Source organism: Papio anubis, chromosome 5 (genome assembly GCF_008728515.1).
Source record: "Papio anubis isolate 15944 chromosome 5, Panubis1.0, whole genome shotgun sequence".
NCBI classification, from domain to species: domain Eukaryota; kingdom Metazoa; phylum Chordata; class Mammalia; order Primates; family Cercopithecidae; genus Papio; species Papio anubis.
The window spans coordinates 162,718,570-162,731,632 of NC_044980.1; the positions used below are offsets into that span (position 1 = coordinate 162,718,570).

The following is a 13,063-nucleotide window of genomic DNA, read 5'->3' on the forward strand; positions in this document are numbered from 1 at the left end:
CTTATCTAATGCAGAGAAACTAACACAGAGACCAAAGGAAAATGAAGAAACAGGGCAATATATTCCAAGTAAAGGAACAAGATAAATCTCCAGAAACTGAAATGTGTGGAGTCAAGACATGTGATTTACTCAGCAGGGAATCCAAATAATGCTCATGAAGATTCTCACCAAGGATGGGAGAGCAATGCAAGAACAAACCGAGAATTATAACAAAGAAAAAGCATAAAGTGTACCAAACAGAAATCATAGAGCTTAGGAATATTATAACTGAACTGAAAAATGCCATAGAATGGTTCAATAGCACACTAGATCAAGCAGAAGAAAGGATTAGTGAACTTGAAGACAAATCACTGGAAATCATATAACCTGAGGAGCAAAAAGAAAAGAGAATGAAAAAGAACAAGGCTGGTATAAGAGAATTATGGGACACCATCAAGTGTAACAACATATACATTATTGAGGTACTAAAATAAGAGAGAGGGAGAAACTAACAGAGAACATATCCAAAGAAATGACAAAAACTTCCCAAATCTAGGAAAGAAACTAGAAATTCTAGATCCAGAAAGTCCAAAGGACAACACATAACATAAATCCAAAGAGACCCAAAAGTCTTTCTCAGACAAACAAAAGCTGAGTTAAGCATCATTAGACCTGCCTTACAAGAAATACTAAAGGTAGTTCTTCAAGTTGAAGGAAGAGGATACTAGTTAGTAATGTGAAAACATGAAAATATAAAACTTGCGGCAAAAAATATGTACATTGCCAAATCCAAAGCATGCTAATACTTTAATGATGGTGGGCAAATCGATTATCTAGTATAAAGATTTAAAGGCAAAAAATATATAAAAGGACAACTAAATCTCTAATAGTTTGTTAAAGATACAAATTATTTTTCATGTAAATTGTGACATCTGAAATATAAAACATGGGAGGAGAGGGAGTAAAATTGAAGTTTGTGTGTATGATCAAAATTAAGTTGTTAATCAGCTTTAAATAGCCAGTTATATGTATGTTTTATGTAAGCCTCAGGGTAACTACAAAGCAAAAGCCTATAATAGATTGTACAAAACATAAAAGACCCACAGCATATCACTACAGAAAGCCATCAAATCACAAAGGAAGAATGTAATAAAGGAAAAAAAGAACAAAGAATCTATAAAACAACCGGAAAACAATGAACAGAATGGCATTAGTAAGTCCTTACCTATCAATAATGACTGAATGTAAATGGATTAAATTCAATAATCGAAAGGCATAGAGTGAACAACAACAACAACAAAACCTAATGGTATTGTATATTAGTCCATTTTCACATTGCTGTTGAAGGCACACCTGAGACTAGGCAACTTACAAAAGAAAGACGTCTATTGGACTTACAGTTCTACAGGGCTGGGGAGGCCTCACAGCCATGGAGGAAGGCAGGGAGGAGCACGTCCCATCTTTTGTGGATGGCAGCAGGCAAAGAGAGAGCTTGTGCAGGGAAACTCCCTTTTTTTTTTAAAACCATGAGATCTCGTGAGACCCATTCACTATCACAAGAACAGCCTGGGAAAGACCCGCCCCCATGATTCAATCATCTCCCACTAGGTCCCTCCCACAACATGTGAGAATTACGGGAGCTACAAGATGAGATTTGGGTGGGGATACAGAGCCAAACTATCTGATATGTTGCCTACAAGAGACTTACCTCACCTTTAAAGACACTCATAGACTGAGAGTGAAGGGATGGAAAAATATATTCCATGCAAATGAAAACTTTTAAAAAGAGTGTAGGGGCAGCTATATTTATTTCAGACAAAATACTTTAAGTGAAAAACTGTTAAAAAAAAAAAAAAAAAAAGACACGGTCATTTTATAGTGACAAAGGGGTCAGTTCATCAAGAGGATATAAAAATTGTAAACACATATACACCCAATGTTGGAGCACTGGAATATATAAAGTAGACATTAGGAGATCTGGAGGGAGACATAATGATGGTAGGGTATTTCAATATCCTTTTCAACTTTTCAACATTGGACTGACCATTTAGCCAGAAAAACAATAAGAAAACATTGAACTGAAACTACATTTTAGAGCGCAGTGGACCTAACAGACATATATAGAACAATCTGCCCCACAGCAACAGCATACACATTTTTCTGAGGTGCACATGGAACACTCTTCAGTATAGATCATGTGTTAGACCACAAAACAAGTCTTAACAAATTTAAGATTTTTATTTAGTTTGTTTCAGTTTAGTTCATGGGTCAGCAAACTATGGGCCATGGACCAAATTCCACCCGTCACCTATTTCTGCAGTTTTATTGGCACAGCATTCTCATTCATTTACATACTGCCTGTAGGTGCTTTTGCCCTACAATAACAGAGTTGAGTAGTTGCAGCAGACACCATCTGGCCTGCAAATCCTAAAATATTTACTATCTGGCCCTTTTACAGAAAATGTTTGCCGACCTCTACTTTAGGTTTCTACTCCAGATCTCATGCTCTTGCAAACTGCACTTTTTGCCAGTTAGCTTTGGATGGCACTCTGTTTATTCTGCCTTCCAAGAGGTGTTGGAGAGGTGTTCAGCTTAATTTTCCCAACTAAAGTGAATCTACCTTGGAACAGTGACCCATCTAACAACCAGTCTTAGGACCTACTATGTGCCAGGCTGGGTGCCCACATCGCAAGCTGCTCTAATCTCTCTAGCCAGTAACTCACACATAGTATCTGCCCAACCAATACTGAAAGGGTTGAATTGGCTTGTGTTTCACCCAGATAATAAGAAGAGAAGACCTTCTCTGGGGCACACTCAGCATCTGAAGCCTCAGCAAGTACCTGATATTTCCTGCTTCTGCCTCCCCAAAGAAATCCCTTTGTCACTAAGCAGAAAGCCAGCCTGTCTCTTCCCAGAGAGCAGACAGCCTCCAGAGCTCAGTAATTACAAGATTCTGTTATAGCCCTTTAGGGAGCATTGCTTCATTTGAATTCCCACCCCAAGTGAAATCAATACCAGTAATACCTGTTTTTAAAGTGACTTAACTAAGGCCTTTTCTTCCTGGTGATCTCATTTTCAACAGACCACAATTAGTCCTCTGGAGAATGCCATAGAAACCATGTCCACGGCCAATGAGAAGATCCTGATGATGATAAACCAGTATCAGAGTGATGAGACTCTCCCCATCAACCCACTCTCCATGCTCCTGAACGGGATTGTGGACCCTGCTGTCATGGGAGGCTTCGCCAAGTATGAGAAGGTGAGGATTTCTGTGCTCCAAGTCCACGGGAGCTCAGTGAACAGAGCAGTGGTGGGAGGACCCAGGGGGCAGATGCAGCTACATGTCACTTATCCTACTTTGGCTGTCCTTGTCCCCAAAGGGACCCTCAGCTTGGTTGGCCCTCGTGTTTCTACAGCCTCATGTCTTAGCGAGCTCCTGTCTCCCTCCCACCCTCCTTTCCACACCTTGTGCTGGGGCAGGAAGGGGCAGGGGTCATAAGAGCCCCTTATCTCACTGGGCAGATTCAGGTGGCTCTATTAAGGAAAGGCTCTGGGATGAGTGTGAGCCAGACCATAAAAGTACATGCCAGTTGTATAAACCCACCTCTTCCACAAAGGATGTGAAATGATGTGTACAAATGAAAAGAAATGAAACTCAGAATCTGTGAAAAGACATACAAACTAAAAGATCAACTCCAAGAGGGGAGCTATAATCTAGATATCAAGGTCATAAGTTCCCTCCAGAAAGCCCCACACGTTTGAACCACAGATTTTATTTTTGAGCTTCCCGGTGTTCATGGCAAAAAGGGAGATAGCATCACTTATATGAGTCACATTATCCACTGGAAGGAAAATACCCATTTCTCAGTAAGGAGACATAGCTTTTCTTGGCATTGAAATAGAATAGAAAGTTCTTACTTGCTTTTCACCTAGCAGACACTGAAGGAAAAATGAACTCCTCATTCTAACAAATCTGTTGATGAATTTCCTATTATCTTTCCTATGTTATCAATTGATGTAAAACTAAGAATACCACACAGTAGTGTAATTCAGGGACAGTAATTCCAGTCACCTAATCAATCCTTCCAGCTACCCTCCGATACCCATGCAGTCATCATTGGTAACCCTTTGTGCAACCTTGAGCAGTGATAGGATATGTCTGTTTATACATGCGCACACACTAAGGACATGAGCCCCAGAAAGGGGCTGCCAGGGTCACTTGCAAAGAGGGATGCCATGAGGTGAGCTGGAACACCCACCCAATGAGATTCCTTACTGAATTATTTTCCACAGAGCAATGTTCTCAAACTTGAAAGGAGCATCAGAATCTCCTACAGTGCTTCCTGACACACAGGTCCTCACCCCACCCCCAGAGTTTCTGATCCAGGCTGTCTGGGCTGGGACTAGAGAATTTGCATCTCTAACAAGTTCCAAAGTACTGCTGCTGCTACTGGCTCAGGAACCTGACTTTGAGAACGACTTCCCCAGTTTGCAGCCCATTCCCACTGGGTACTGATCTGAACCTCAAAGCAGATAAAACATTGTCAGTCTCTCCAGACCTCTCACTTGTGTTCCATCCACATGCCTGTGACCTCATCCTTGCCCCTCTCAAATTGAATCTTCTCCCAGTGGCAAAGAGATTGGCTGTGAAATGCCAAATGAACAGGAAACCCTGACCTCCTATCTGTCCTCCCCAGGCCTTCTTCACTGAGGAGTACGTCAGGGACCACCCTGAGGACCAGGACAAGCTGACCCACCTCAAGGACCTGATTGCATGGCAGGTAAAGCAGAGCTGGCAGGGGGAGCATCCTGCCCTTCTTCCTTTCCCCCCACCATGGTTCACTTGCCCCAAGCTAAGCTCTGGCTGAGGCAGCCTAAATTCACATGGCCTCCTGTCCCTTGCTTTTCAGCCCCTCTTCCAACTCTGTATCACACCTGAGCAGGTTCATCCTGGAACAGAGATTTGGGGCACTGCACTCTTGGGTGTTGCATGGTGCAAGGCAGCAATGCTATGCTGGATGGTGCTAAGATTATCTTATTTGATGTTGAATTCAGGGGATGGCTTTTCACAGCGGGATGAAAATGAACACCAGGCCCCCACATTCCAAACCAGCACCTTCCCCCGACACCCAGCACAGGCCAATCTGATAATAGAAGACTTGAGCCCCTACTCCCACTTCTCCTCCTTTTAGAGCTGACCCAGTTTGTTGCAATAATGCTCAGATGGATATCAGATTTTGAAAATAAGTGAGGCCTTTGTGTGGTTGGTTGTGAGTCAAAGGGTCTACATCCTGCACAAGCTGCTGCTCAGCCCATGAGCTTAGAAGGCACCACCCTGCTGTCTCGGGCTGGCCACTTACCTGCCTCTCCTTCCATTCTCTGCTTGCATCCCTCTTCTTCCTGTGGACTGTCTTTCCTCCTTTCTCTCCTTCTCTCCGTGCACCTGTCTCTATCTTTCCCTCTCTTTCTTAGAAGCCTGCACTTCTATTCCTTGCCTCTCTGTCTTTTGCCCCCCACCCCTGCACATCTTACTCCTGTCTTGGCTTCTCTTCCTCTTCTCTCTTGTTCTCCCTCTCCCTGCAGAAGCAACAGTCGGCTGGATCCCTCTCATAGAGGCTTACCCAAGGCTAGGCTTCCCCTCCAGGCCCACAGCAGCCCCCTCCTCAGACATTTGCCTACTCTGGGCTGTCAGAAAACCACCCAGCAGAACACAGGGGTGGGCTCCAGAGGGCAGGAGCTGGCAGGAGGTGAGCAGTGGGTGCAGGGGCAGGTGGAGCAGCTTGCAGCTGCCTGCCCTCCCTCGCTTTCTTCTTGCCAGTCACTGTGCGAAGAAAAGCAAGCTTTTGTGGTTGGGAGTTTTTGTTACTCTAGGGAAATCAGGGAATGAGAAGCATTGGGTGCAGCCTCTTTTCTTAAAATAAGAATTCCTAATTCAGGTCCTTCTCTGCCTCTGCCAATTTATGCAAAGTGGGGCTTTAAAAATGAAACACCAAGCACTGCACAGACGCGCTTTTCCCGAATGCATGTTGTGTGTCTGTCTGGAATTTTCTCTTTCTTTTTACCTTGTGCCACCTGTGAAGCCCAAATATCCCCAAGGTCCCCAGCCTTCTGCGGTCATCATGCCCTTTATTATTCAAATAATGATGTTCTCCCTTAGCACCCCCAACTTGGGAAGCAGGAAGGCCAGGCTTTGATTCGTTCCCATCCTCAGATATTGCTGGGAAGCCTCAGGGAAGGCTAACATGTCACACAGATTTGCTTAGCTGTTGGATGTCACTCTGAATCCATACCATTGCCCTGGTCCTCTCCACTGGGGACCTCTTCTCATCTGGAAACAGCTTCTCCATGCTGTGTTTGCTGTACCCAAATGAACTTCAGCTTCACAGCACAGCAAATATCAAGCTGTACCTTCTAAGAAAATTCTACTACTGTCTTGGAGCTTACTAGAGGGACATTACCAACAAAGCCGGAAGACTTTGAACGCATGTACTCTGTTAAATGTGACAGCTTCTGAGAGCCCATTAGCTAGGCGCCTTCAGACACCGCCCCCTAGTGGCTGCCTTCTCCTTAGCACCACCCGCTGATCCTGGGACCACCTATACAGAGGCCCACCTAACCCCCAAACGAGGTTGACCTGAGCCATATCCCTCCCACCCAGAACCCAGGCACCCTAACTATGACCCCAGGCACCCTAACTATGGACACCTGCATGCAAAAGATGCAGCCCTGCTCATAGCAAAGGCAGTCTTTTAACATTATCACACGCAGCAGATTAGCTCTTCCCTACCTGTGTCATTCCATTTGTTCTTGCAACTTACATTTATTGAGCCTCTGTTGTGTCCTAGGCATAGTCCTAGGCAACAGAGATAGTGATGGACGAAATTGGGCCTGCTCCCTGCTCACTTGGAGCTTAATTCTAAATTGGATCTTGGTTTTGCAAAGCCAAATACACTTTGAATTTACTTAAAACACAAGAAGGCTAGATTGCAAGGGGAGTGAATGTATTTGTACCTCTAGCAACCGAACAAATGCTGAAGCCTTCAAAGTACATTTGGTGTTCAACGTTTTGCAGATTTCAGGATCGATAGCTTGTTAATTTCTTTGTGAAGACTTTCTCTCTATTTTTTGGAATAAAAAGATGTCTATAGTATGCTCTTTTAAAGCTTTTGTTGTGAAATATTATGTACAGAAAAGTGCACATAAAAATATATAACCCACTTATTTATCAAAAACGTACATCCATTTGACCACCACGCAGATGAAATAGAATTCTGCTAGCTCCCCTAACCCTATTCTTATGCCTCCTTCCCTAAGAGTGAGCACTGTTCTGCTTTTATAGTAATCATTTCCTTGCTTTAAAAAAAGTACTTTACCACCCAAACACTCATTCTTATTTTGACCTACATGTAAACAGAATCACATAATATACAGTCTTTCGTATCTAACTTATTTTGCCCAATGTTATGTTTGTGAAAGTCATTCATTTTGTTGTACAGAGTTATGATTCACATTCATTTTCATTGCTATGTAGTAGTCCATACAGCTGGCTTATGTAACTATACCAAAATGTATTTCTTTATTTTTCTACTAATAGAGAATTGGGTTTATTTCAGTTTGGGGCTATTACAAGTAATGCTATTCTGAACTTCCTTGTGTGTGTCTTTTTGGTACACATATGCAAAATTTTTGTTGGGTATATACCTATGCATTGACTTGTTTTGTCATAGCATATAAGGATATTCAGCTTTAGTAGGTACTGCCAATCTTCTATCACTATAGGTTAGGTTATTTTACCTGTTCCTGAACCTCTTATAAATTGTATTATACAGTACAGTATGTACTACTGTATCTGTAGCTTCTTTTGCTCAACATAATGCCTTTGAGATTCTTCTGGGTTGTTGCACATACTAGAGGTTTGACTTTTTTTGTTTCTAAGTGTCATCTATTGTATGTGTATCTAAATTACCAATAATATGTCAATTTATTTATCCTGTTGGACATTTGGGTTTTTTCGGGTGTTTGATTATGAATAAAGTTGCTATGAACATTCATGTTTATGCCTTTTGGTGGACCTAAGCACTCAATTCCTTCAGTATACGTGTAGTAGTGGAATTGCTGGGCCATGCACATTTAACCTTACTGGACACAAGAAGCAGTTTTTCAAAGTGGCTAAATCAATTTTCACTCCCACACAACTTCTAAGTCAGTTGATTCACATTCTCCCTGACACTTGATACTGGGAGTCTTTTTTAATTCTAGTCCTTCTGGTGGATGTGTAATGATATCTCAGTTTAGTTTTAATTTGCATTTCCTTCATGAGCAATGATGTTGAGCACCTTTTCATATGCTTACTGCTAATTGGATTGCCCTTTTGTGAAATACTTTTTCGAATCTTTTACTTATGTTGTTAATTGAGTTGTCTTTTTATTATTGATTTATAGGAGTTTACATATATTCTAGATATGCGTCTTCTGTCAAATGTATGTGTTGCAAATATCTTCTCTTAGTCTGGCTTGTCTGTTTGCTTTCTTAATGATGTATTTTGATGAACAGCAGTTGTAATTTTGGTCAGGTTTAATTTATCATATTTTTGAATGATTAGTGCTTTTGTGTCCACTTTAAGAAACCGCAACTACCCCAAGATCATGAAGATATTCTTCTATGTTTCATTATGAGTTTTTATTGTTTAATCTTATACATTTAGGTGTATGATCCATTTTGACTGATGTAAAGTAAGAGGCAGATTATTTTCTTACACAGATTTCCAATTTCTTCAGCACCATGTATTGAAAAGACTATTTTCCCCCACTTTTGACCCCCAAAATTGACCATATATGTATTTGTCTATTCTGGACTTTCTATTCTGATCCATTGGTCTATGTCCATGCTTATACCAGTACCATACCATCTTGAGTCTTGAACTCTAATAGTAAGTGCACCCCAATTGTTGCTTTTCATCAAGTGTGTCTTGCCTCTTCTAAGTCCTTTGTATCTCTCTGTAAATTTTAAAATAACCTTGCCAATGTTTACGTACTTCTCTAAAACACATTGAGATTTGGATTAAGTGTACGTTAAATATTAGATTAAATTGGAGAGAATGGCTATCTTCTCATCCATGAACATGGAATATCTCTCCATTTATATAGTTCTTTAATTTTTCTCAGCAAAATTTTGTGGTTTTCACATATTTTTTCTTTCATATATCTTATTAGATCTGCTCTTAGGTATTTGATATTTTAAATTCTATTGTAAATGGTATTGTTTTTAAATGCTATTTTCTGTTTGTTAACTTTTCATAATACACTCGTCTTATGATCTTTTATAACATTTGTACTTCTTATAGTTATGTTTTTCAATCCTAATATTGGTTGTTAGTACCTTGTATTTTCTTGATTAGTCTTCTTAGGAGTTTATTAATGTATCTTTCAAAGAAACAAATTTTGGCTCTGTTGATCCTCTCTGTTGTAAATTTGTTTTCTATTTTTATTCATGTCTACTCTTACCTTTATTATTTTCATTCATTTTCTCCCTTTGAATTTAGTTCACTGTTCTTTTACTAATATCTTGAGATGGATGCTTAGCTAATTTATTTTCTGTCTTTTCTGATATGTAAAACTAAAGCCATAAATGTATCTCCATTTACAACTTTATCTCACTACTTTTTATATGTAGTTTTTCCATTAGCATTCATTTTTATATAAAATCTTTGTCTTTTTCATGAATGGAGGATCTTTTCTGTTCCTATATATTAGTTAAATTTTTTAGAAAAACATATTTTCGTAGGCTCTCTTTATTCTATTTCTTCCAAATTCATTCTGTTTTTTCTTCCTTTATTCTTTCCTTATTTTCTTCCTTATTTGTTTCTTCCCTGTCTGTCGGTCTGGTCTCTGTCTTTCATATTGGAGACTTTCCTCCAATGTCTGGTGATGCTTGGCGTTCTTTTCCTAGTTAAGAGTGAGGCTAAAGAAAATCTGTGTACACGAGAGAGGGCCTTGGCAACTGGGTAGCATTGCTGTGTGCTAATGGAATGACCCACAGATGCCTCTCTCTACATGGGACTGTTCACATTCTCCAGAGTCAGACCCTCCAAGCTGTTCTATAGAAAGAGAGTCCCAGCTGCTACACTGCTGGCCATTTGGGAATTGGGAAGTGGAGGTCTCACGATCCAAATGCAGACTTTCTCTTCAACTCCTTATTTGCAGTCTGGCTCCTCATTCTGCCTTCTGTTGTGCCTGATGCCCCTAAGCCCAGAGCTCCTTGTTCTAATTGTTCTAGATGATAAGCTCCTCCTTCTTGAGAAAATTGGAAAACAGAACACTTGGCTGCAGGGTGAGGCAGTCAGAAAATCTAACTGCTCCTGATAAAGAACTTCAACACATTCCTCTGTGTTTGGCCCCTCAGCTCACCCACCTTCTCTGTGGTGCCTGGTGCCTCCAATCCCTGAGGCCCTCCTGGCTTCATGGAGGCAGATTGGCTTCTTCTATCACCACCTCCCTCCTCTGCTCTGGAAGGTCAGTTATGTCCTCCCATCTCCTGGCACCTGCACACATTGTGGGGCAAGTTTATGAATGTCTTCAAGTTTCACTGAAGATTTCAGTTTCTCTTTCACCTTGTCATTTCTGGGGGACCTCCAATAGAAGTAAGCAGAAATATCTTTATGTCACCACCATGAAAGCAATTTTTCCCCAAATAATTCATAGTCTACCCCTTTGCTCCCCTGGTAATGTTTCCCTGAGACCACACAACTAAAGTTCTCAGCTTCTCTTTCTAACAGTGCCCACCATGGCTCTGCTACTCTCCCTTACCATAGCTGCCACTTAGACAGTGTCCACTGACCTCCTACGGGGACAAATAAGACTCCAACTCCCTCACATCAATCCTCTCCTCTTCCCTCATCTTCCTAAGGCTTTTACATCACTTTTCAAAGCTCCCAACTGGTGGGTTCACTTTATGATATTAGCACATTTATATCCTTCTTCAGCACCTGTATAAAGTGCAATTGGCTCCATGTGGTAAGATGAGGCTATGCCCCCTCCTCTGTTTTCTCTCAGCTCTTGCCTTCCTCTATCTCCCAGCTTCTGACATTCATCCTTTCACTTTAGTATTGCCAAGAACATCTTATGCAAGACTTTAAATCAATGCAACAGAGATTCCCCTGCTCTGATCCCCACACTTTGCCCCCAGGTAGATTCTTTAAGGGGGCCATTTTCCCAAGCATGTGGCTTCTCATGGGGAATGGGAGAGTCCAACCCTCCTATGAGGCAAGGGAAGCTGAGGGTCTTTCTCCCCTTTCCAGAGCAAACCACTTGTTTGCAACTTTCCCCAGGGGGAAAGCTGGGGACCCTGTGTGCAGGTTTCTGAGGACCCTGAAGCCCTTGACGAATTCTTCGCAGGCAGACTTGACTGTAGCTGCCGTGATGGGCTGGGTGCCAGGCTGAGGCCCACCAGCCAGCCTCTGGCTCATTCTTTACCACTTTCTCTCCAGATCCCCTTCTTGGGAGCTGGGATTAAGATCCATGAGAAAAGGGTGTCGGATAACCTGCGACCCTTCCATGACCGGATGGAGGAATGTTTCAAGAACCTGAAAATGAAGGTGGAGAAGGAGTACGGTGTCCGAGAGATGGTATGGGTGGTTCCTATGGCTTGGAGGGGTGGGATTGGGCAGGGTGGGGCAGGGAAGGATGCTGGAGGCTGAAGTTGGAAGGGACCCAGCAAAGGAAGCTGCTTCCAAAGAAGATGGTGATGGCCAGCATTGCTGGATCCCATCCAGGGGAACCCTGCTGGAAACTTGGTCCAGCAAAAATAACCCCCAGACAAACTCCAGTTACAACTGGATTGTGCAGATACCAACTACTCAAGGGACTGTGTAATAATAATGAAAGCTACATTGATGCAGCATCTACTATATGCCTGGCCTGATTCAAGCACTTGACATCTACTAGGTCATTTAATCATCACCACAAGCCTGAGAGGCAGGAATGATTTTTAACCGCTTGTATTTCTTCTGAGGTTCAGAAGGTCAGGTAACTTGCCAGAGGCTATGTGGCAAATGAGTGTGCGGCAGAATTTGCATCTGGCTGTGTTAGTTCAAGGCCAGTAGTTTTGGCCACTGAGCTCCTTGGCCTAAAGAGGCCATGAGCCTGGTGCTTACAGGGTGCTTCTTCATCCTCTTCCTTATTAACTGGTGTTATAAAATGTCAAGGCCATGCAATTCCTTTAAAACCATCTGGTCCAGCCTTCCCATTTTACAGATGGTAAAACTGAGACCCGGAGAAGAACAGTGAGTTACTGGAAGAGCCTAGAGGCACACTCAGTTCTCTGATTCAAAGATGTTTTTCCGTGAGACAGGTTGTCACTTTCAATACTCCCTACATGAAGTCCCTGCAATGCAATTCTGATGCTGACTCCCTGGAGTTAGATCACATTTCACAGGTTAGAAGCACAGTCTTAGACACTTCCCACTTCAAACACCAACCATAAGCTTCAGGGACCCAGGCCACCCACACTTCTGCCTAACTGGTTACAAATTGGGGGATTCCCACTACCCCATCAGGTTTCATAATTCACTAGAATAATTCACAGAACTCAGGAAAGCATGATACTTACAACTTCAGTTTATGATATAAATCAAGACCAGCCAGATAAAGAGACACAGAGTGAGGTCCAGGAAGGTCCCAAACATGAAGTTTCCATGTGTTCCAGATGCGTCCCCTTCTGGCACACTGATGTATGATTACCAGCCAGAGAAGTTCACTGGAGCCTAATGTCCAGAGTTTTTATTGGAGTTTCATTATGCAGTCATGATAGATTGAACCATTGACCACGTGATGGAAATCAGTCTCTGGGCCTGTCCACTCCCTGGAAGTTGAGCTGGTATTACATGGCTCAAAGCCCCAGCCCTATAATCATAGAGCTGGTCTTTCTGGCCATCGGGAGCCATCTTATTAGCATAAAATCAAGTATGGTCAAGAGGGCCACCATGAATAATAACAAAGATACTCCTATCACATAGGAAATGCCAAAGATTTAGATATTTTCCTCCAGGAACCAGGAGTAAAGGTCAGCCACATTCTTTATTCTACAA

At 42.1% G+C, this 13,063-nt stretch overlaps 1 protein-coding gene across 5 annotated transcripts in view; it reads left to right on the forward strand.

Moving 5' to 3' along the window:
• DOCK2 (dedicator of cytokinesis 2) overlaps positions 1 to 13,063 on the forward strand; it is a 433,369-nt gene that overhangs the window by 414,458 nt on the left and 5,848 nt on the right. For 4 of the 5 annotated variants that reach the window (XM_017960117.3, XM_021940247.2, XM_021940248.2 and 1 more), the window contains 3 exons: positions 3,062 to 3,238; positions 4,677 to 4,760; positions 11,465 to 11,602. In XM_017960117.3, coding sequence (XP_017815606.1) covers positions 3,062 to 3,238; positions 4,677 to 4,760; positions 11,465 to 11,602 — 399 coding nt within the window. Of the gene's footprint in view, positions 1 to 2,759; positions 2,900 to 3,061; positions 3,239 to 4,676; positions 4,761 to 11,464; positions 11,603 to 13,063 lie in introns of those variants that run through there. The other variant, XM_021940250.2, reaches the window with a different exon arrangement.